The sequence below is a fragment of the Cinclus cinclus genome, chromosome 1 (genome assembly GCF_963662255.1).
Source record: "Cinclus cinclus chromosome 1, bCinCin1.1, whole genome shotgun sequence".
In the NCBI taxonomy this organism is placed as follows: Eukaryota; Metazoa; Chordata; class Aves; order Passeriformes; family Cinclidae; genus Cinclus; species Cinclus cinclus.
This window is the reverse complement of record NC_085046.1, coordinates 118405874-118430491: the sequence shown is the minus strand read 5'-3', so window position 1 is coordinate 118430491 and position 24618 is coordinate 118405874. Positions and strand designations below refer to the sequence as shown.

General features: G+C 36.5%; 1 protein-coding gene across 1 annotated transcript in view; it reads right to left on the bottom strand.

Moving 5' to 3' along the window:
- C1H8orf34 (chromosome 1 C8orf34 homolog) overlaps positions 1-24618 on the bottom strand; it is a 139658-nt gene that overhangs the window by 59533 nt on the left and 55507 nt on the right. Inside the window, exon 7 of the mRNA XM_062502207.1 lies at positions 22443-22609. Within this exon, the coding sequence (XP_062358191.1) occupies positions 22443-22609 (167 nt within the window). The remainder of the gene's footprint in view (positions 1-22442; positions 22610-24618) is intronic.

Genomic DNA, 24618 nt, shown 5'->3' with positions numbered 1-24618 from the left:
CCTAGAACAGAAAGGCTTTATACCAAACTGGGATGGGGATAGCTCATTGGATACAAACAGGAAAAACTGAAACACAATTGAAAGCAGGATGTCCAGTGCAGACAATGTTATTGCTTTGACCTAATAGTGTGGGTCAAAGGGATCTAGCTCCTTTTATGTTCACAGCTGTTGTGGGCCTGCAGACATATCATCACAACCATTCCTTTTACTTTAGTTGTCTAAAGAATATAACGGTAGGACAAATAGTTCTTTCTGATCTGTTCATGGACATTTCTCCACCACAAAAGACATCTAATAGAACATTGCTAATTTTTAGAAAATTCTTCACTTGTTTTTGGCCCTGAGCATCTTGGCTATTTTAGAGTAGTGTTATAAATATCACTTCTCTTATCACCTACTTCCCATTAAACGATAACATTCTAATAGAGGTATTCACTGATACTGGATTGCTAAAATAATAAATATTATAATGCATAATGTATTTATTAATTATCACTTTTTTGCCACATGGGCACTTATTAATCCATGACAGCACTTTATTTTTCACTTTATCACTACTTTATCTCCTTACTATGCTTTTGTTAGAGGTTTTGGCTAAAGATTTTTACAAAAGGCCATCTCTAGGTCATCCCTAGTAGTACCTACCAGCTAATATTTTGCCAACACCTCCATGAATCACAATTACACACACTCAAAAAGGAAAAGATACTTGTATTCAAGCCTAGTCACTAGGCACATCCTCTTTTTGTAGCTTTCTAAGGAGAAAAATAAATTTGACGTTACTATGAACACACACCACTCAAAAGCAGAGAAAATCCCTCATACTCAAATGGTCGGTTTATTAAATACTTAAAGAGAAGCAATAAGTAAATATTTAGTGCTTTAGACCAATATTAGCCTCAGAAGCAACGTTATAGCTTACCTCCTAAGAAAGTATTTCTTATGAGAAGTTCTAAAATATTTATATAGAAACTCCTCTGATGTCTTCTTTCTCAGAACTGAACCTAGTAACCAGCTAACTAAAAATTAATCAGACTGCAAAGGTAAATTCATACCTTAAATATCTTTTTTTAAAGTTGGTCTTACTCTGAAACAAGCTTTCTAATAAATTCAATCAGTTTTAGTTTTAATGCAAAAGGAGCATTACTTTAAAAAAATGGTATTTTCTATTTTTACTACACAAGATGCTGGTTAATAAACAAGTACTGGGCTCCATAATTTTTCAAATAAAGATATTTCTTCAAAGATATTCAGTGTGAATTAATGACACTGGGACATTGTATAGCAGCTGACACAAAACTGTTATTTTACCTATCACCAAAGGGATGCTAATAACACTAAAGAAAACACCTTCTTGACTATTCTTTGAATTGCAGGGTGCAAAAAAAAGGGGTTCTGATATACACTGATAATTTTTTTTTAATCAATGGAGCTTAATAAACCAACAAAACAGAATTAATTCTTCACAATTTAACACTGAACATGATTATATGTTCTTGAATTGTGCTCATCATAATTATAGCTAATCTTCATAGTGAAGTTACTTAAAATGCTGAATAATGCAACATTACATCAACAAGCATCAAAGTGGAACTTCTAAACTCTCAGAAATTTTATGCTGTGGCAAAAACTATAGTAAAGAAATATGGTTTTGCCTTGCCTTCACAACTGTGTCAGAACCATTCCTTATATTAAATGGTTTTGTAAGTGCTGGCAGCTTTCCCTTTCATGCAGGCTGACTACTCCAAGAAAATATTATCTATTTCACAGCCAAGAGCCATTCATTCAGTATTGGGCAGACTGCCTTTAAGAAATTATACAATGCCTACAGGGTACAAGCACTATTTGTTCTCTAAATTTCAGCTCATTTTGTTAACCAAGCATGCAAAAGGACAATAGCTCAGAGCCCATCCTGTTAAAATATGTAAAATCACAGGCAGAAGTATGTGCCATACTGTTAGTTAAGCAATGCCTTTCTAGAGGTAAAATGAAGCTTTGTCAGAATTGCACAACTGTCCTGGGCCACCGAAAACAGAAATCTACCTTGATGATCACCAACAATATTCCAGATGCTCATTCCTTCTTTCACGAAAAACAATTCTGAGCTGATGAGGATGACTTTGGTCTTACCTGCTCTGTATTTTAATCACAGCTCATGATAGTTCTGATTGAACATTATCAAATATATTTCAGCAACAACTGCCTTCACACTAGAAGCGGAAGACTGATGTTCAGATATCCTTATTACAGCTATATGCAAGATATACATCATTAAGTTTAAGCATATTTAATTAAAAAACATTCCAGGTTTGCTATATTTCTACCCCATACAGCACAGATTTACAGCAGCTTTTTTTACCCAGCAGCAATGATTTGGGTAAGAATTGCTCACAAATGTTGTTGCTGGAACCTACTTGTTGCCACCACACCAGCCTGAGAAAGCCTACTGGGCAGCAGTCAGCATCAGCTCTCAGAGTACAAGGGTCAGGAATTTCCATGGAGCTGGAAGCCTGCAGTTTAAAGAAGCCAGAGCTCTAACCAAAGATCAGGTTTACACGCTGCACACTGAAGTAAACACGGCATCATAACCCTGTCCCTTAAGTGCAGATTTGGACATACACCATGCTTGTAAATTCTGAGCCATTCTGAGCCAGGTGGCCCAGGCCTGTAATTGCACAACCCACAGAGGGGCTGCCCCTAAACCACAGACCTTGCAGGTCCCAGTGGCTCCTCTGTGAAATTAACGTTCTTGTTTTTCCTCCACTACCAGTAGCTGGGAAATTGTCAAAAACGCCATTTCCAGCAGCCTGTGGCAGCAGAATCGTGTATCTTCACACAAAGAGATTTACAAATTCCTTATTTGGAACAAAACATTTAAGAAAATAATAAAAAAAGTCTGCTATTCATTCCACCTTATAATTCACTCTTTTTCTTTGAAGCATGTCTAAATAGGCATGTGATTAATAAATGTCAAAATTTCAAACCTAAATTGCAATTTAAAAATACTCTGCCAGTTTCAGTAATCCCCGGGATACAGGAAAACACAGAAAAAAGATGTAAGTATTTCTCACAGGAAATGCCCTACCCTTTTATTGGCAACAAATTATGAGAATGCTGCAACATTCATTTTTACACTGTAATTCTTTACTTCAAACTTATAATATTACAACAATATTCTCTGTCATGGCAATGAATTAATAATACCCTATTATTTGTAACAAAAAGAAGTAAAATCCTGTAGCCACAGAAAAAAACCCAAATATCAGGCTACAAAAATTGGGATTGTTCAGTTGGAAAAAGAGAAGGCTTTGGGGTGACCTAATTGCATTGTTCTAAGTACACGAAGGGAGAGGGACTATTTACAAGAACATGTAGTGACAGGACAAGAGGGAATAGATTTAAAATGAAAGAGGGTAGATTTAGATTAGATATTGAGAAGAAATTATTTAATGTGAGGGTGGTGAGGTACTGGCACAGACAGCCCAGAGAAGCTGTGGATGCCCCATCCCTGCAAGTGTTCAAAGCCAGCTTGGATGGAGCTCTGAGGAATCTGGTCCAGTGGAAGGTGTCCCTGCCCACAGCATGGAGGTTGGGAACTAAACAATCTTTAAGGTTCCTTCCAAGCCAAATAATTTTATGATTCTGTGATTACATATACGTGTGTGTGTGTGTGTGTGTGTGTGTGTGTATGTGGGTATGTGTATCACAGACTTGTCTTTTGCTGGAGGTTACTTGAGGTCATTCATATAAATATATATACTAAACCTCAGGTGGAAAAACTGACATTTATTTTCTGAAAAATAAAGAACATGATTCTACAGATTATTTAATCTGATTCTGCAGATTTACTCCACCCATTATACTGAAAAAATTACTTAGGATGATTGTGAGAAGTAATCCTTCAACTCCTGAACAATAGTATAACTGTTTTTCATTTTCTTATAATAATAATAATAATTAATATATGCAATTTCATCTTATTTTTTTCCTTATTTCTTGTACCTCCCAAAAGATTTCCAAGAAAATATTACTGAGTTAAATGGTTTTATCATTTTTAAGTGCAAGGAACACAAAAGTACGTCTGCTCGTGTTAAGATAATTAAGTATCTATTTTACCAAGGAGTTCTTAGACTTCAGACACTGGAGCAGGAACCCAAAATTCTGGGCAAGGCATGAGAACTTCATTACTATCAGACATCTTCTTGACACTTCTGTCATATAACATACTCAATGTGGCATCCTTATGAGAGCCTTAAAACTTCAAATTTACCCAACGTTAGTAAAAGCTTTTAGGGCTAGCAGCTTACTCTGCTTACTCAGTATCATACAGGGATACTGACAGGTGTATCCTACCTGGTGCATATCCTACCTCTACATTATATATCCTTTTCAAAGGCTCCAGTTGGACAGCTCATCATTGTTTGTTCTGCTGGACACTTGCCAGCATTGTTTCACCAAGCATCAGAACTGATTGCATGCAGTGCAAATGGAGAGAAAATTGAATGACAGACTTGGTTGGAAAGAGGCGCAGAGAACTAGAGCAAATGTAATCATATATTAAAAAATTACATACCAAGCATATATTCTAGCAAGGAGTTCAAAGGACATATGCAACAGAAGCCTAAGTGTAGTATTTCTCAAGTTGGGATTAAATGTCCTGCCATTTTACATTTATTCATACTTAAAAGAAAAAAATTAGTCCTGGGTTTGATAACCCACTTCCTGAATACAGATGTTACAAAGGGACTGCTCCTTGAAAGTCTTCTGGAGTTGCAGTTTTATCACAAAGTAAAGCCCTATAAAATCACTTTATTTTTTTGCCAGCTAAGTTACAATTATGCCATCCTTTTATCTTGCATTCTTTTTCTGCTTGTTGTAACTCACTTCAGTTAATCTATGACATGCCCCAACAAAACAATCCACACTATTCTCCATTCTGCACTCATATCTCCCAGAAATTACAGCTGAATTGCATCATAGATACAGGTAAATACTCTCTAGTGTAAAGTTTAAGTTGAGCTAGTGATGGTTTTCAGTAGCAGTATCTATGCAAGCCTACATCTGCTTATAATGATCATCATAGCTTATTAGACATGATCTCTCTGAAGGGAGTATGAGCAATGCCTATGCTCTAGAAATAGATACTATTTTAAAGCATCTTTTCAATAGCATTAGCTTGTTTTTTTCCCCTAATCTTCTGTGTGGAAGTGATAACTCATACACAAACATACACAAAAAGATTAATCTATCAGCACTGTCTTTTACCCTACAGACTTTTCAGTCTGTCATTTTCATAAAGCAAAGACTTCTATTCATATTTTACAGCAAGAACCCCTTAAAAAGTAGGCGATTCTATCCTAATGCTCTGTTTCCTTTTACAAACCAATCTGCAAAACAAACTATTTTTTCCCTTATAAGATAAAGAGAAGCATTAGGGTTTTGTTGTTTTTTTTTTTTATTTAAACCTCAAGCTCTCCCTTCTTTCAGCAGACTTAACTGAGTCAATTATTTGAGATAAGCTTTTGTATAAACAAATCAAATGATAAAAAAATCAAGTCGCTAAAATAGCCACACATTAAATAACTTGCCAGAAAAATAGTGTATTAGAACCATTTAAAATTCAGTTTTGCCACATAATCCTACAAAGTAAAAGATGTGCTACAAACTAAAAGTATGAATTAAAGTCTGAAAAGAGAAAGCAATACATACACAATGAAAAATGTTCTTTGCTGGGGAGAAGGAAGCCCTTTAAACCCATTTGACTACAACCTCTTAGAAGAAAAACATTTTGGTTAAAGTTCAGTAGGAGGGGTTTGACAGCAGCTGTAGCACTAACTTCTTATTTTCTATAGATCAACTTTCACTTTATAAATTAATTGCAAAAACTGCATGTACTTTTAATCAAAACTTAAAATTATCATATGGTCACTATTATTCCAATGCAATGTATTTTGAACACACCAACTGAGAAGAAGTTACGTGATCAGTAAAACTCATCTTAAAGATTAAGTATCAAATTGGTTAAAAATTTTAAACAACTGAAGCTGGAGATACTGAGCCCATTTTGCATACATTCTATACATTCACATTTTCTTTCCAAGAGTTTATTTTTTCTGGACTGCATACACAAGGTATTTTTAAACCTTATTTTGTGATAAAAATTTTTGTGATAGAAATAGTATCAATGTTATACTGAGGAAAATGATATAATAATCACTGCAACAAAACAAGAAATAATTCTATTAATTTTGTGGCAGAAGGATGAATGAAAGATGACCATTTTGACGATGGATTTCACATATCTTTTGTTCCACACTAACTAGTTCTTTTAGCCTGATACAAAACTGTAGTTTTGTAGATGTGTTCAATTAAGCACGTTATATCATATACTATGTCACGCTCTTGATCTATAAATCATTTTCCAGCACTATTTAAATGTCACCATTGGTAAGTCTACCATTAACTACATGCTAAGTTAATTACAAATGTAATAAAATTAAATGAAGTTCAAATTTATCACAGCAACAGTTTATTCTTGCAAAAATATAACTCAGCAACCTTAACTGAACATCAGCAGTTCTCCTTCCTACACATTTATTTCCTCCCCATGCCAAAATAACTGCTTTGCCAGCAGATTTACAAAAATTGGGATAAATTACATATACAAGAGAACAGCGGTGGCAGTCTTTATGAGCAGCAACTGTTGATATGATTCTGTCATATTTTGACAAGTATTGCTCTCTGAGTTCATTTGCTTCTACATTAATCAAGATCACACAAACCAGATATTCAAAATTTGTACAATTACATGAATCATGCAACAGGCTTACAAGACCACTGACCTAGACTGGAAAATTGGGGAAAATTGGGCAAACCTCCCCCCCCACCCCTCCCATTTTGTTAAAAAGAACAAATTTGGCAGTTTCAAACAGTCACTATAATGCAGGCTAAATGGAGGTCTGTAGCATCTAAGATTTTTACTGCACATTTCATAATTTCTTGATTATACAGAGGAATAAGTTGTTTGCTTTCTCCTACAAAAAAAATTTCTGTTTATTTCAAGGAGTAAAAACTACATCTCTCATTTCTTCCGTGTGTTACTTTTATTTGATGCATATTTCTATAATGGTAGTTTTAAAATCCATGTTCATTGCAAAATAAAAAAAAAAAAAATGCTGTGGACCACAGAACACTAATTAAGAATTGGTTATCGGCTCTTGCAGTCACATGCAGTCTTCAGTGTGAATTTCCACACAACTCTTAGTAAAATAAAGCACCGGTTTCATTTTGGTATTTTTTGAATGGAAAAAGAACACCAAAGGTTTACCGTGGGCCTTTTCTCGCCCCGTTTCCTTGCCCATACGGTATCTCTCTCCTGCAACACGCAGCAGTTAGCTCTCCTTTTAAACAGATTCAATCTCACCTCGCTCTGGATTAATCGAGCCCTAAGGAAAAGCGCCAGCGCCCCCTGGTGGGCGCGGCTGCCCTCTGACAACGCCGCCGCCGCTCCAAAACCTCAGCTCGGCGACAGCGACATTGCATCGATGGCCTTGATACGCGCTCCAACTTCCCAATCATCCACTAGGCTTCGGAAATAGGCCTGTAAACTGCAGAAACACTCTCTTCTTTAACCGTTCACTTGTGTGTCCGTATTTTTACTGTAAAATACATGGAAACCGGTTTATGAGGAACAGTGTAACGGAGGTTATACTTTGTGCTCTTTATTTTAGTGGCTTCTTTCATAAAGTAATTAGAACTAGTAAATCACATTTATTATGTTGCCTTGTAATTTAAATATAAGATGAATGCTGGTGTAGAACACAAGAATGATAGGTTGAACCTAATTGGTCTAATCCTAGTGCAGCCGTAATAGTCCATACAATGTACAGGAGTAAAAATGCACTAGGGACAGTCTCTTTGTTTTAGTGAGGCTGCTTGCAGAGTGAAGTCTATGTTCCCAGTGCCATTCACAGTTTTGCACAGTGTTTAACACTGCAGATTCCTATAAAATCTAAAGTTATCAGCCAGAAGTCCCACCTGAACATAATTCCAATCATATAATTGGAATTTCAAAGTAAACAGCAATCACTGTATCCCAGTTATAAAGTCTTCGGAGTATAAATCTTTGGCACAGAATAAAGGCATAATTGCAGCACCAATGAGAAACAGAATCCCAAATGCAGACCAGTATCAGGAAGCAGTGTGCCAAAATGAGTAACTCACGAGACTCAGTCCACTTCTGGAATCATGTTCATCTCTGTAGGCAGAAAGTGTCTGAGGTTCTATCTCAGGGTTTTCATTGAGGCGTATGCCAGGTCATTGTTCCTACTATTTCCAGCGTACTACAGGAAACATTTCCTTTCTGGAAATGGAAAGAAACTCTTCCAGGTTGTCACATGTGACAGAGGCATTAGACTGAGTCAGTGCTGAGGAGTACTGCAGAAGATGAAGCCTATCCCACTCATTCTCAGAGAAAACCTGACTTTTTGAGCAACTCGTTTTGTCTATGTCCAAATACTTGTGCTAGTGTGATACTCAGGATATGAGGCAACTTTGCATCCAGACAAAAACCTTTAAACAAGGTTCCACTGAATTCATTGTACTGTATTAAATTAATGAGGACCTGTTTTTGTAAGAAATCATATAAAGCAAGCAAAAATATTAAGATTTGGCCAATACTGAAACAGAAGATTCCTTTATTGTCCTGTTCTCTCATTATTGATTTAAAGGAAAATATTGCTTATCCATCACAAGTTTCTTTTGCCTTTGGATTATTTATTTTCTTTAACATTATCTCATCAAATCTCACCAAATTTGAAGAAAAAATGTTTGCAAATGCTGTTTCCATTTTAAAAAAATCTAAATAAATTTATTACCCTAGCAATATTAGAACAACATTAATGAGTTTTGAAGACAACATAAACTGAGGCAGAGGCTCTGAAGTATCCTGACCAGGCTGGTGCAGCAGTGGAAAGGGACGAGATGTTTATGACTAAGGCTCCCACATGCTTTTCCTAGCACTAGTATTACCTGGTTCTGTAGCTTCCTCTCACTTCCCAAGGTGTGAATGCTGTAGTTTCTCTGCAGACTGCAGCAGTGAGCAGTGTGACTCTGCATCTCTCTGCAAGATACTACTAAGACCTCATCTCTCACCTGTTCAATCAGGACTGCTTTGTGCAGGTCACAATAACACCTCATTTTAAATAATTGTTATATTCATTGCATTTTAACTAACACTGCCCCGTCACCTGTGTCATGGTTAAATTACTAGCCCTAGTCTCTATCAGGGATTTTAGAGATATGAGGGTGTTGCTGATTGTACGTAGAGATTCAATCTGCCTTCATGAGTAATTTTGCAATGCTTCCTTGCACCAGATAGATCCATATTTTATCACCTCATATTCTACCAGATAAAGTTCCCACTTGTACATAAATAAATTCATACACTCTCTATTGACTAATCACTGATTTTTTTTTTTAATTTTCCATTAGGGTTTTTCTATCTGGAGCCCATTGGTTAATACTAAATTTTCATCTAACCTGTAGGAACTGTTTCTTTATTCTATCTAAATATGAGTGTCTATCACACAGCTGCCTCCAGCTTTGTGCCCAGGGAACTCATTTTTCCATGTACCTTGTCATTCTCCTATTCCACCCAAAAACTAACACTTAGGTGTTTATTCAGAGCTAAATGAGCAAAATTTATTACTTCGACTAACTTTTACTTGCAGCATCCCACCTCCTCATTTTAACTTCCTGTTACTGCACTCACAGCTACTAAGCTACTTACCAAACTTTAAAACCTGCTACCATTTTAAAAATTACTTGTTTTGAAGAGAAAGCAAGAACTGGAAGCCATTCACTACCACCTATTTAGGTAATTTCAGGCAGGCATTTCAGTCCACTTCAAAGGCTCAGGAAAGGTAAACAACTGTAATGGGCTGTAATTATTTGTCTAGGTCATTTTACATTATCTTTTTATCTGTTTAATTTTAATAATAACTACTTTGGTGTATCAACTTCTAAAATGTGGCACAAAAATATATTAACTTCTGAGTATTTAACCAGACAATACCCTACAACCCTCTCATCTGGTTTTCTTCCTAAGCAAAATGAACATTTTAGTTTTGAATCAGCCTGCAGCATCTTTTTTACACCCATGGTTCTGGAGATAACCATGAGGTTTGACAGAATTTCAGCAATACTAGACTCATAAATTCCCTTCTAGATGACTGAACTGGTAATCAGCTTCTGGTTAGTTTGAAGTGCAGCTTGTACCTCTAGTAGCTGTTGCCATATTTGGAACTGTCTTTTTATGTTAAGTATTACAAATGTGAGAGGAATAAGGAAACACAGCAATCATTCATGCATGTTTGCATGACAGATGTATTTCTTATACAGTTTATCTAAACCATCTAATATTTTAAACCCCTCTGCATGACTTCTAATCACACAGAAGGTATCCTATTTTACTACCTATCTTACTTTCCCTCTGAAGTCTAGATCTAATCCCTCTGAAGTCTAGATCTAATCCCTTTGTCTCAGCCTATGTGTTTAGTTTGGTAAAACATTTATTTGCACAGCAGTTTACTCAGATATAGTTCATCATCAAGTTTCTAATGATTTTGAGTATATTACAAGCCAAGTACAGCAAAATTACATGTCTTGGCCCTCTATACACTGGGGATTCACTGAATCATTCAGGCGCAGAGGGACCTCATGATTTCTAGGGCACACTGTCCTGCTCAAAGTAGCATCATCCAAGATGCTTAAGGTTTTACCCAGATGAGTCTTGAAAACATCCAAAGTCAGTGCCACCACAATCTCCCTGGGCAATCTGTTTCAGCAGTTAAGTACCCATACACTGATTTTTCCCCCTTTATATTTAATCAGAATTTTGTCTGTATCAATTTCTGCGCAGCATCACTCACTCTCCTGCTGTGCACCTCAGTAAAGGGTGTGGCTCCTCTCAGGAGTCTCCACTTCAGCTCTGGGAGGCTGAGTTCCTTCAGCTTCAACCCATAGATAGGACTCCTTTATACTGGACAGTCTTAAAAGGGATATCTGCTGCTTCTAGCTGCTAGACTTGCTGCAGTAGAACTTACTCAATCCCCTTGCTATCACAACTTATATCCTGTATATTACTCCATGCATTTAATTTTTTTCTTTTTTTCTTAAAAGATTGTAAGAAAACACAAGCTGTAAGAACAAGTGAATGTGAAGACATGGAAAAGGCAGCACCTCTGCCATCTGCTTATCTCAAAACTGTTATATCCTGTCACATGAAAGTACATAGACCTGCTGCAGCAGTTGAGGCTTCAGGAATCCTGAACTTCGCAGTTGACAAGATTTCTGTTCACAAGGTTTTTTGCCATTTTTAAGAAAAAAACATTTAATAGCCTCAAGGAAAAAGGAAGATAAGGCTCTATTTTTCTATTCATCTTCCTAACTGTACTATCACTTCTCTGAATCACCTCCTCTTGTTTCATTATTTTACTCTTAGTAGACAATATCACACATACATGAGATATCAGATGTACTGGTTCATTGCTGTTTCTGCTGAGAATACTAGTTATTTTGAAATATCCCACTTGTGGAGAAGAATGTGTTACTAAAGCTACAATATTATTCCCCCACCCTGTTACAGTACTTGTCAACTCCAATTTCATTTTGTTAGGTTTCACACTAAAAAATGGCAGTTTTACAGTCTGAGAAAAGATCTTACAATTCAATTACTTCTTCTTAATAAAATCATACACCTAATTCTCAGTTTCTTTCTCATACTTACAAATCCACATGGCCAATCTGTGAATCTAAACCCAAATAATAAACTACACATTAAAAACTAAGTGATCAGTCTTCCGGAGTTACTAACACTGGTATTGTCCAATGTAACATAGACATTTCAGTCTGAACTCCAAAGTAACAAAGTCACAGTCAGCACTCCCTACTTATCTTCTGCAATTCATAAACTTGTCAGAGTTTATCAAGATCTTTTGAATAGTCCTTCTATTAATTCTGCATCAATAAACCATAGTGGCAATTGTGAATTATACAAGTTGCTAAACTGGATGTCAAGTCTCAGCACATGCTAATCTTACAAACCAAAATTAAAAGACTTCCAGTAACTGGTAGCATAGATACTGTTTGAGTTTGGTTTTATCTCCCTGACAATCCACTAATATTTATCAGGCACTGATTTTTGCTACAGGTTTTGATGGTAGTAGTAGTAACTACTATCATATGATTTATCATATGATTTGCCACCTATACATCTTGGAAGATGTAACATCAGCTGCTGTGTTATCAGGACACATGGCAAACAACTACCCTGCGGGTGCAAGTTAATTTTAACAACACAAAGCATTGCCTCACAATGATGGAAAACCCCACCAACAGGCAAACATAGTAGCATGCAATTTTTACATCACCTTACCTTTAACTGGAAGTATTTGGGGTAGAAGAGGTAGGAAATCCCAAAATCCAAATACAGTCTGTTGGAATGAGTAAGAAACAATAGCTTTCCTGCCCAGAGAAAAGCCAAAAATATTTGGTGTATTCGTTTAATGAAAGGAGACAAGGAATCGGCCCTCAGGAAATAAATTTTAATTTAGCTCTGTGAGATTTTCCCAGACTATTGGCAGAACAGGAATAATTAATACAAGAATGAACTGATAAGTGATTTCGGGGTAAAGAGGTATGTTAAGAGTATCACTTAAACAGAAAATATAGAAAACACTTTACCTAACTTCAAACAATAGAAGAAATATGTAGTATTTCAAGACGAACTACCTAAAACTACTTTGTATGAAGATCCTAAAATGTACCAAGTACACAGCAATCACATGCTACATTCCACATCAAAAGACATTTTTCTGAGAGAAGGAGAGAGATGACAGCAATGTATTAGATACCTGATTTCTCACTACTATGATGGCACACACAAAATCCTACCCACGGCCTCATTCTAGCACTATCAGACTTGTGATCAGCCCCATTACATACTCCACCTGAAACTGAAACAAATTCAACTGACCTACCAATACACAGAAAGATGAAGAGAACATTTAAAACAAAGTTTGAAGAAGTTATTCTTTCTATTGCCACTAAGTGTTCTGAGCTGCTTGGGCCTTGAACTCTTTTGAGTACAGCTATGTATTTGAACCACACATTTAGCTTTCATAATTTAGCTTTCACTTTTAAGTAAGAGGTTCAAGCAGACGGAGCCTTTTCAGGGCTTGTCACCTAAATGCTGACTCTTTCTTTGACACTAGGACATATTTCTGTGATTCTCAATTTCTGTAATAACATGAAGATAAGATTTCTCAAAATACTCTTTTGTTCCCTTCTAGGATCTATTCATATGTGGTAGCTGAAGTTTCATGTAAGTGATATCTGTCTACATTGAGATGTAACAGTAACACACTTTCTCCTCTCTTTCTGCTTTTCTTTAGTGGCAGAGAAAGCATCATGAGGTCTCAGTTTAACCTGTAATTTTTTAGTTTCTCCTAAAATTCTACTTAAAAAGTCACTGTGCTCCACATAAGAAGTATATAAGCTCATGTCTTGACAAGTGCCAACAAATTCCACTAAATCATGTGAAATTAGGCTTCTAATGTTAGCAAGCAGCAAAAATTATATATTTTTATTATTAATGCTTTCTGGTGATCATTTTACATGGCATACATTATCAGTTCTGGAAATAGACTAGTTTCAAATCTAACTCTTAATAGAAGCCACTAATATAAATTAACAGCAGTAGAAAAGCAGTAATTTAAATATACTTTAATATACTAGCTAGGAATAAACCACAAATAACCTATGTCTCAAACACATTTGGAGTGCCAAACTCAACTACCAAAGCCAAATAAAATAGAAAAATTAAAGCAAATACAGTATAAAATACTGGGAAACAATACATAACACGTTTTGAATCATAATACATAAGTAGACAAGACATTCATAATATTTCAACAAAACTATCTTAGTTTTGGGTGCATCAGATTTAACAAATTGTCTTTTACAGAAATTTCATATACTTTCCCCTAACTGAACCTGAATGTAAAACAGCTATATTCATTAGGAAATGCACATAAACCCCTATTTTCTGCAAATGGCATTAAATTACTGTTTCAACAACTGGAAAAGCTTCACCAAGTAACTAATACATCAGAGGAGCCTAATATGAATTTTTGAAAAAGGTGCTGTAGTCTTCTGCAGCATATGGCAATGGAATCAGTTTTTCTATGTAGATTTTCAACACTTTCCTCTAAACAAACTCTGGTTTAGAAAGACGGACCAAAAAGCACATTTTAAAGTATTTCATTCATAGTTTTGGCTTGCTTAATTTTGTTTCAGTTCTTACTTTGTGTTGTTATATATGCCAAATTCTATCCATTATTATAAACAGCACTATGGTTCAGGGTGCAAAACCTAAGAAATACTCTTGAAAAAATATATTTTATTTGGGTTGTTTTTTTTTAGAATTTATATGTGTGATTTTATATAAATACATAAGTAGATGTCTATGGCCAACCATCAAAAGCATGCTAAATTTGTATTTGACTGAATGTGCTTTCTGGCAGTAATTATCTTATTGTGAGCAAATTATCTGTATATAAAATAAAGGAAAATTAATTCATAGAAGTTGATACTTTCACAATTCAGAAAAACATTACACTAATCATCCACATATTAAAAAGGAAAATATATTTAACTCTACTGTATTTGGATATAATTTCTTGCCTTTACACCCCTGCCTCACAATATGAATTAAAATTACAAATGTCTCTTTGAATAAGCCCTCTCCCTATCTATTACTTGGATGGACAATCTCCCCTCAGTACCTGAAAAGAGTCCCAAAGTCAAGGAATTCAATGAAGCAATTCGAACACTAGTTCTGTGGGGTTGTGATACCCAGAATCCAGTAATCATAGTAACTCTCACTCTGCTGTTACCTCCCTGAATTGTCTGGATAGCTCTAGATCAATCCTGTTCTCCCAGCACAAAATCAGTGATTTCAAAAGTCTGTAATTGAATAATAACAAACCCTCATCAGGTTTCAAGAGTTCCCCTGCTCTCCTCTAAATCTTCAAGTGAAGAAATCCTTTAACTTCTTACTAAATTACAAGTTTGACTGTTGTAACTGACTTTTTTCCTACTTTTTTTTCCCCTACATGCTCCAAAAAGAGAGCTGGCAGGAGCTGCAGCAGTTTAGCACATAGACCAGTTAATCAAGTGGGCCAGAACTCCCCAACCAGCCTGTGAACTCCAACATTCACATTTTGAGCTTCAGAATAAGCTAAAGAATATATGTGGAGTATATAAGGATGCAAGTGCCAATTACTAATACTGGAGAGTCAGCACCCTGACTAAAACAGGTCCAGGCTTAAAATAATTACATCCATTGGTGGATTTCCTTATATATATTGCAAGAGAATGGTTTCTCCAGTATGTCTAAACTAACCTGAGTGTCCTAAAGTGAGTTTGGACATCAATTTATCCACATCCTAGGGATGATACAAAATCAGGGAAAGTATATAAAGATACTTCATCAATATGCAAATACGAGAGGTCAGCAAATGTGGCACCCATCTGCAAGAGCAGTCAGAAGGATCTGGTGAACTACAGGTCTGCTGGCCTGACCTTGGTGCTGGGGAAGGCCATAGGGCAGATCATTTTGAGTGCCACCACACAGCACATGAAGGAAAACCTCATGTCCCTGCAGATCAGGCTCATCCAGTATGGGTTTATGAAAGGCAGTGTCTGCTTAACCAACAAGGTTACATACTTACTGAACAACAGAAATGCTGTGGATGGTGTCTCCCCAGACTTCAGTAATCGACACCATTTCCCCAGAATTCTGCTGAAGAAACTTGCTGCTCACAGTTTGGTTAAGTGCACTTGTTCATTGAATGAAAGTGGCTGAAGCACCAGGCCAGAGAAAGGAGTGGAACAGAGTTACATCCAGCTCATGGTTGGTCACCAGTGGTCTTCCTCAGGGCTCAGTACTGGGGCCAGCCCTGTTTAATATTTTCAGCAATAGTCTGGATGAAGGGATCAAGGGCACCCCTCAGTCAGTTTGCAGACGACACCAAACTGGGCTGGAGTGTTGATCTGCCAAAGGAAGGCTCCACAGAGGGATCTGGACAGGCTGGATTGATGGGCCAAGGCCAATGGTATGTATGGGGTTCATCAAGGCAAAAGGGTGGGTGCTGCCCTTGAGTCACAACAACTCCCACTCAGTGCTGGGGAATGTGGCTAGAAAGCTGCCAGTGAAAAGGACCTGGGAGTGCTGGTTGATAGATGACTGAACAAGAAACAGCTGTGTGCCCAAGAAGGCAAATGGCATCCTGGCTTGGTTCATGAATAGCACAGTCAGCAAGACCAGGGCAGTGATTGTCCCTCTGTGCTCAGCACTGGTGAGGCCAACTTCAAGTCCTGTGTTCAGTTTAGGACCCCTCACAAAAAGAAAGACAATGAGATACTGGAACATATCCAGAAAAGGGCAGCTGATGAAGGGTCTGAGGCACAAGTCTAATGAGGAGCAGTTGAGGGAGCTGTGGGTGTTTAGCCTGGAGAAAAGGAGTCTCAGAGGTGACCTTATCACTTCTACAACTCCCTGAAAGGACATTGTAGCCAGGTGGGGGTCAGGTTCTTCTTCCATGTAGCAAGTGACAGGACAAGGACCTAAGTCATGCCAGGTGAGGTTTAGATTAGGTATTAGGAAAAATTTATTCATGAAAGGTTTGTCAAGCACTGGAACAGGATGCCCAGGGAAGTGGCTGAGATGTGTAGATGTGTTGCACAGGACACGGTTTAGCAGTGGACATACACTTCCTCCAGTCTTGTTCAGGTACAGGTTTAAAATAAACTTTGGTTTCTTTTACAAACTATAAATGAATGACATTTTAGGCTTCTGTATATCATTGTATTCAGTACACATCTATTCCTTGATAATTAATCATTCTTTTGAAGCTTTTTTATTAGCTCATGTAACTTATTTCCACTCGAGAGAAGCTAGTATCTCTAGCTATAATTGGTTTTCTCTCTCTACTGCCCCTATAGCAATAAGAAGCACAATCAACCTCCCTTTCAATAAATTTTTATGCTTATCTAACCAGCAGTTGCAACAAGTGTTGCCGTATGTGACTAATTCATTTATTAATTTATTCTAACATTACAAACAGTCTTAACCAAACAGAACTCAGCTTACTGAAATTTTTTGTCAGGCTAAAAATTCTATTTAAACATCAAATACCCTTAGTATTAAGCATAGTAAAATGCAAGGGCAGGATTCTATCAGGACTTTAAACACCAAATCCCTCTTTGAATAGCATGTTAAAGCTTTGCCTATTCTCAAATCAACTAAAATAGTCTCACAGATGTTTCTGGCTTTTAGCAAAGGGCCACAAGATGAAGTGAAATCAATGAACTCCATGAATGACATTAAACAGATCTGCACATTTCTCTTGCTCAGTGACTTCACATATTTGCAGAAAAAGAAAAAAAAAAAGAAAAACTGAATGTGGTATTTGTTGAACTTTTACCTTAAAAAGATATTTAAACCCACACCTGATGGAGCCTGAGTGCTCTTCTAGAGGACATCTGTTACATGCACACTGGCAGCAGTGCACTATATCTGCTACTAAAAACTTTGCAGTGTATAGCACAGCCAGTCTCTGCATGCAGAGGAGGCCTCCTGTCTCCCAGGGGTGTCATTTTCTATACATGCCCTACACAGCACATGCCCACTGGTAGTTTTGCCGATTTCCCAATAGCTTCCAAAAACAGAAGACTCAGTGAAAAGGAACATCATGAGTAATTCAAACATCTTTCTCCCACACAATCATTCTACTTAAATCACAAGAGAACAGGCTACAGGCCAGAAAACTGTTCAGAAGACACAGTGCAACTCACATCATCTTTTCCAGGGCTTTGTGGTGTCCCTTCTGAAAAATTATGTATCCCAGTCACATAATGGAGAAGGTTTTGTTCATCTGGGAAAGGCAATGAAAAACGAACAACCAGTTGCTAGTATTCTTATAATTTATCATGCCTAGAGTCAGTTTCCTGCATGTTGTCAAAGACCTTCAGGAACTAAGGAAATCAGGGATGTCTGTTAAACCAGAGGAAATGTACTGAAAACACTGTAGATTGCACACCCTTTAATTAAGGATTCAGAGCCTCAATAGAAAAGCAGATATTTAAGGAGTAGACTACCAGACATTGAGCTACAGTCTTGTCCTTCAGGCAAATGCATTCTCCACAATATTCTATTTATCTCCTCTTCTTATAAAATGTAATTATATCACCAGACAACCTTCCAAGGGTGTTAAAATGATTAAATAATTAACATTTGAAAGCTCTTGAAGAAAAAAGAAATTCTAAAGATTAGAAGAAGAATTCGTAAAGCAAAGAGAACACATCAGGTAGATCCCAAAGGAATAACTGAAAAGTTTATTACTAATCAAAGTGCATTTCTATCTTTAAAGATTCTGGTTTATTACTGTAGAGAAGGAAGTACACATAAGGCAAACAATCACTGAACTTTCATTTAAGATTTATACATTATGGGGGGAAAAAAAGCATTATTTTTGTGCAACCAGCTCCAAAAAAAAGAGAAGATGGTTTTACAAGTCCTGGTGCTCCAAACACTGAAGTTCATCTCAGATATAAGATTATTTGTGTTGAAATCAGAGAGGCTCTTCAGAATCATACAGACTGGCATATGCATCAATTGCAGAAAATTGGCTTCAGTTATCACCACCTTTCACTTCAACTACAGTTGTTTAAGTGAACTTCTGGGGCACCCTTTGCAGTGGTGCTACAGAGTTAACTACTGCATAGCATCTGTTAACATCTGGTAACACTTTCAGTACCGTGAACACACAGAAAGATTGGGCAAAACCAAGAAACTGCTGCTTGAGCATTATGACTAAATATCATGGAATCATAGAATCATTTAGGCTGGAAAAGACTGTTAAGATCATCAAGTTCAACCATAGCCCTAGCACTGCCAAGTCCACCACTAAACCACGTCCTTAAGTGCCACATCTACACATCTTTTAAATCCCTCCAGGGCTGGTGATGCAGCCATTTCCTTGGGCAGCCTGTTAAAATGCTTGACAAACCTTTACATAAAGAAACTTTTCCTAAGATTTAACCTAAATCTCCCCTGGTGTGACTTGTGGCCTTGTCGTATCACTTGTTACATGGGAGAAGACAGAAAACTCTGCCTGGCCTCCTTTCAGAAAGTTGGAGAGTACGATAAGGTTTCCTCTGAGCCTCCTTTTCTCTAGGCTAAACGAACCTTGTTCCCTGAGCTGCTCCTCACAGGACGTGTTCTCTATATCATTGTTGTGCAAAACAACACAGAATGTCTTTCTCCTCTTCCTTACTTGTAAAAACTTTAAGAACGTTTATCTAAATCCAAGTGTGCTACAAAAATCCTTACACTTTTACTATGTGTATGTTTATGCACAGCAATACACTTAGACAATTATACTCTTACACACACTTAGACAATTACATTCTTAGACTTAGTCAAATAATTAGTTTTTTAAAACCAAACCGGTCATGCTTTGGTGCCTGTATAATCAATATTCACAGCAATTTCAGTGAAAATAAACGGTTCAGTCCTCTCCAATGTACATCAGTGAGATACTGAAGGAATAACATAATTTTAAAGTCTCAGTGAACTTCAGCCAAATGTGAGAGACAGCTTAAGCCCCAACATCATACAACTCTAAAAGGGCTTCAGAATTTCTCAAAGAACTATGTTAGCTCCTCGTTAGAAAACACAATTGACAAAACACATCACTTGGCATGTGTAAAAAAATCCCTTGATATAATTTTGTCCCAGACATCAATTGCATGACACATGTGAATTAACAGTTACAGTTCTCAGCTTTTTAAGTCAGGAAGATCCTTTCCACTATGATGTTATCTGTCACTAATCTATTTCAGCCACCTGCTTAACTAAACACACTTAGAAAGTCACCAGCATGGGAACAGCCTTCCTATGCATCTTATCTTACATATAAAAAGTGTTAACTTAAATCAGAATATAGCCCTGTAACATTCCTTTTCTTCTTTGCACATAAATTTCTTTTGAAATGTATAACAATGTAATTGTTTCTTTTATTCAGAACATAAAAGAATTCCAGTTAAAACCTTCACTGATTCACATAGGAGATGGGTTTTTTAAAATAAAATATGCATAAAGTCATCTTCATGCTTTTAATATCTAATAAATCAACCAGACTCTGAAAAAGGTTCTCTTGAACACACCTAAAGATGGATTTTTGTGTTCTGCATTGTAAATATAGTGTATGCTTTAAATTATCTGCTATAAATAGTAGAACTGTTTTCTCAGAATCCTAACTTAAAAGCATGAAGTTTTGTAATTTTTTAAGAAAGGGCTGAATAAACAAAGAATTCTGAACTCTGAAGAGAATAAATCAAAGAGCTATATGCAACAATGCCCTGCAATTCAGTGATGGCAGAAAGCCATGACTTGAAATTAGTTATACTGCATATAAGTTGTGTAAAAAGCATCAAAGCAGTTAATGGATTAATGTGGTACATAATAAAAAAAATTAATTCACAGTATCAAACAGTTACTGACCTGGAAAACATAGCAACGAAAAATACCAATATTTGCTAATAGAAACCGAAGTTCTTCACGTTACCTTCAAAGAAAAACTAAAACATCCTTCCCATGTAACAGTCATATCTTCAAATTTTGAGCACTTCTGGAGAATGTAGCCTAACCATTGTATCAAATATAACACACATACTGTCAGCAAATTGCAAAATGAGAATTAAAAGAAAAGCCAGTTTTCCAGAAGCACAGCACTTTAAATACCAAGATGCACATATTGAACTTTCTCTCAGTGGTTGTTACTATGACACAGCGATATTATAAGCACTACAAGAATGGCTACTCCTCAAATATGTCAGGATTTTGCCTCAGAATCTCAGATTCATTTATATAACATCCTACCCAAACTGCAGGTCCTGTTCACGAACTTTCTTAATTATAAGTTGATTTTGTGTAAACTTAGCCAGTTTTGATGAACTGCAGGATAGAAAAATATTCCAGGTTTTGCATAGCACAAAACTAGAATGAATTCTTACAATGAAGTACTTATTAAAAAAAAAGCCCAAAACACTAGTTGTACCCAGAACACTTGCTACCCAAATGTAAAGACACTAGACAATTCCTCCATACTGCCTTATTGGTTCCAGATTCAGGCATTCTAGTTTCTGGAAGAAAATACCTGTGCATCTATTGGATACATTTTGCTCACTATCTCCACAGAAATTAACAAAAATCTGTCTTGTATGTGATAAATAATGAGTGATCCAGGGCATTCTCTTTTTTCTTGCAAAACAAATGAATATCAAAATTAAAACTACTGAAAAAAGTATTTATTAATTCACTATTTTTTTTTTAACCATGAGCATGGTCAAGTACCAGAACAGGCTGCCCAGAGATGTTGTAGAATCTCCATCTTGACAGAGAGTCAAAATCCACCCAGAAGAACCTGATATGGCTGATTTTTTGAGCAAAAGGTTGGGCTAGATACCTCCAGCAGTCCCCTCCAACCTCAACTATTCTGTCTTTCCTTGAAGATTATAGTAAGAATGCAACAGAAATATAGAAAGCAAAAGAGCAGCATATGTTTTCCTGATTTTTAAATTAAGGTCCAACCTGAAAAAAGAATCACACCAGAATTCATAAACTCAAGAAAGCCAAGTTATTCTGAGATTGTGAATTTCCCATGCTTTGATCCCACATGAAGTTCCACAGAGCAGAAACTGTGAACAAATATTGAAATCCATGACTGCCTTTTAAGCATCATACACTGAAACTTTGAAAAACAGCAGAAAAGAAAATATTAAGTACAACTAGGAATATTGTTATTAAATACAATTAGTAATTCTAGGAAAGGGAGGCAGCAGTGAGCACCAAGTCTTCCAGAGTGCAATTTAAGATACAATACAGTCTAGTGGAAAATTACAATCAAATCCTCTGAAGAGATTACAAATTCACATTACATAAGCTTTGTGTGTCTAGTAAGTTAAAAAAAAAATCTAGTGAAGTTAAAAACAGACAGTGAAGCTGATTCTGTTCCTTGTACAGAAATATATTCTGCAAGTAGAACATGGAAGGGATTTATGTAGGAAACCAAATTAATTACTTTAAGCACCTGAAGCATTTGATTTCATGGAATTTGGATGCAGCTATGAGTTTATTCACACACATTTATCATCTCAGTTACATTTCTCCTGAAGGTTCCACGTTAAACCCTAATAAACTTCACACAGCTGCTGAATACTTTAGCTTCAAACATAGGGAGCAGTTTCTGACTAATCTCTGTTTGATTGTTTATAATAAAAAAATTCAGAAAATACACATAATTTTTTGCAGTTACCCAGTAGTTCCATTGCATCATCTTCATTGTCAATGTCTTCTTCGGTTACAGATGGAGCTGTGCTTTGAGCAGAATCAAAGGAGTCCTGAGAAAGCATGGCAGCCAGCAGTTTCTTATGCTGCTGCTGTTGATGTTTTAATCCTTTGGTCTTTGGCTCCATTTTTAAGCTGTGAGGGAGGAAAGCACAACTTTCTCTTACTGGTGCTCTCTTCAAAATACATCACTCATTCCCTGATCATGGGAAGTTCTAAGACATTTTGTGATTTCAGTTTCTACTTAAGGTTTTGATTGAATTTGGGTTATGTGCACTAATCAAATCTAAATAAGCTACATGTATACAACAACAGGATGTCAGTAAGTGATCAGTATTGCTAAGGCATTGATGCATAGCAGAAAGTTGACAACAAAGAACTGCTCCCTTGAGTGGTTTTGATACCATTACCCCACAGGATTAAGGGCTTTATATTTATAACAATTTTTCTGATTTCTTGAGTTGTGTCTCTGTCTAAAATAACAGAAGGGTCTAAGGCAGGACTTACTACAGTTTGCCATTTCTGATTCTTACTGTATCAACATAAATCAGACAGAAGTTTGGTGACCCACAGGAGGGGCACCTCATGAGCGTACCACCAACACCTCAGACTTACAGTCTTACATCTCGTCCTTACAGTCTGTTGCAGGAAGGCAGAACTGTTGCAAATGTATGATTTTTAGTATAATCACCAATTGATCATTTCTCCAGCAAAGATAAACATTAATAAGACCAAGTGCACTTCAGAGATGAAGAACGGGCCTCGAGTTTGGAACATCAGGTTATGGATGAGGCCTCTGCAAGCTCTAGCTCATTTCACGCTCTAAGAGACAAGAGTATCATAATAAAAACCACTCAAATTCCCCACTGTGTACATACATTATCCCTGGAGGAAGATTCCCAAGAGCCTTGCATCTTCTCAGAATTCCTCCAAGACATTTTTCATGTAGAAAACTACTAACAGTGACTTGGAAATTAATTTAATCCTGTTTTCATGGAGTTCAAATTTCTGAAAGAGCTCAATACCAGCAGGACTGCCATCAGCACTTTTCTATGTGCACTGTTCTAGCACTTTCCCTTATCACTTATTAGTACCTTGCCTTTCATTCTTACAGCAGCAACAGATAGCAGTGCAAAAACAGTGACAAACACAATCTTTAGCAATCCAGAACATTAAGGACAAAAAGGTGACCCTTCATCCATTTGATGAGACATCATTAATACAGCTACCTCAGACTGGCTGCATTGTCTTTCCCAGTCAAAGCAGTAGTGAGACCTGTCCTTTCAGTTGCTCTTTTCTTTTTCCTATTTTTGAGTTACTGGCCAGGCTTTCAAATACATGACTTGTCTGCTTCCATTGCTCATCATGACAGGAATGCATGTTTTTCAGGAGGAAATGGTGGTTCTGTCACATCACACCAGTTACCAATTGCTCTACCAGTGATTTGTCAATGTCTAATCCTTTGGATAGTTATATAGTGTTTCATATATGTACCATTTCCTTATGTTTAGTGACAGGTAAAACAAAATATATGACCTGGAAACAATGGAACAATTACAGTTTTGACCTTCCACTCTTATATTTTAACTGAGAATTATAATTAATTCTAAGAGTTTGCTGGCTTATCCCATAAATCCTGATAGTGATCAATAACCTATCACTTTTAATAAAAAGTTTTGCTAAATAAAATTTTACAAGATGAAATTGGAAACACTGAATGTGGATTTTTCAAACCGCACCTTTCATTCGCCAAAATGAAACCTATGTTTACAAAATGTAACTTAATTATTTAAGGCTACATTAACTATAAAATAGATTACTGAAATACAGATGACATAGCCAAACTTTCTATACAACTGATAACATCACTCTTTTGAGAGCAAAACATAGTCTTCCCACTCTTTTTAGATGTGCTAGTTATTTGTTGCATTAAATCTAAGCTATTATTACCTAGTACTTGTCTCGTGCATTTGGTGTGTGGTATATTCCAAAATTCTGCTAATAGCACTTTAATTCACAGTAACACTAAATCAGACCTTGAAGCAACTGCCAGTTATTAGTGACCTATTATTAAATATTCAGACTAACTCGATCAACATGGATCTTTCAAACTGCCATGTATAGTTGGCATCAGTTTTAGTATC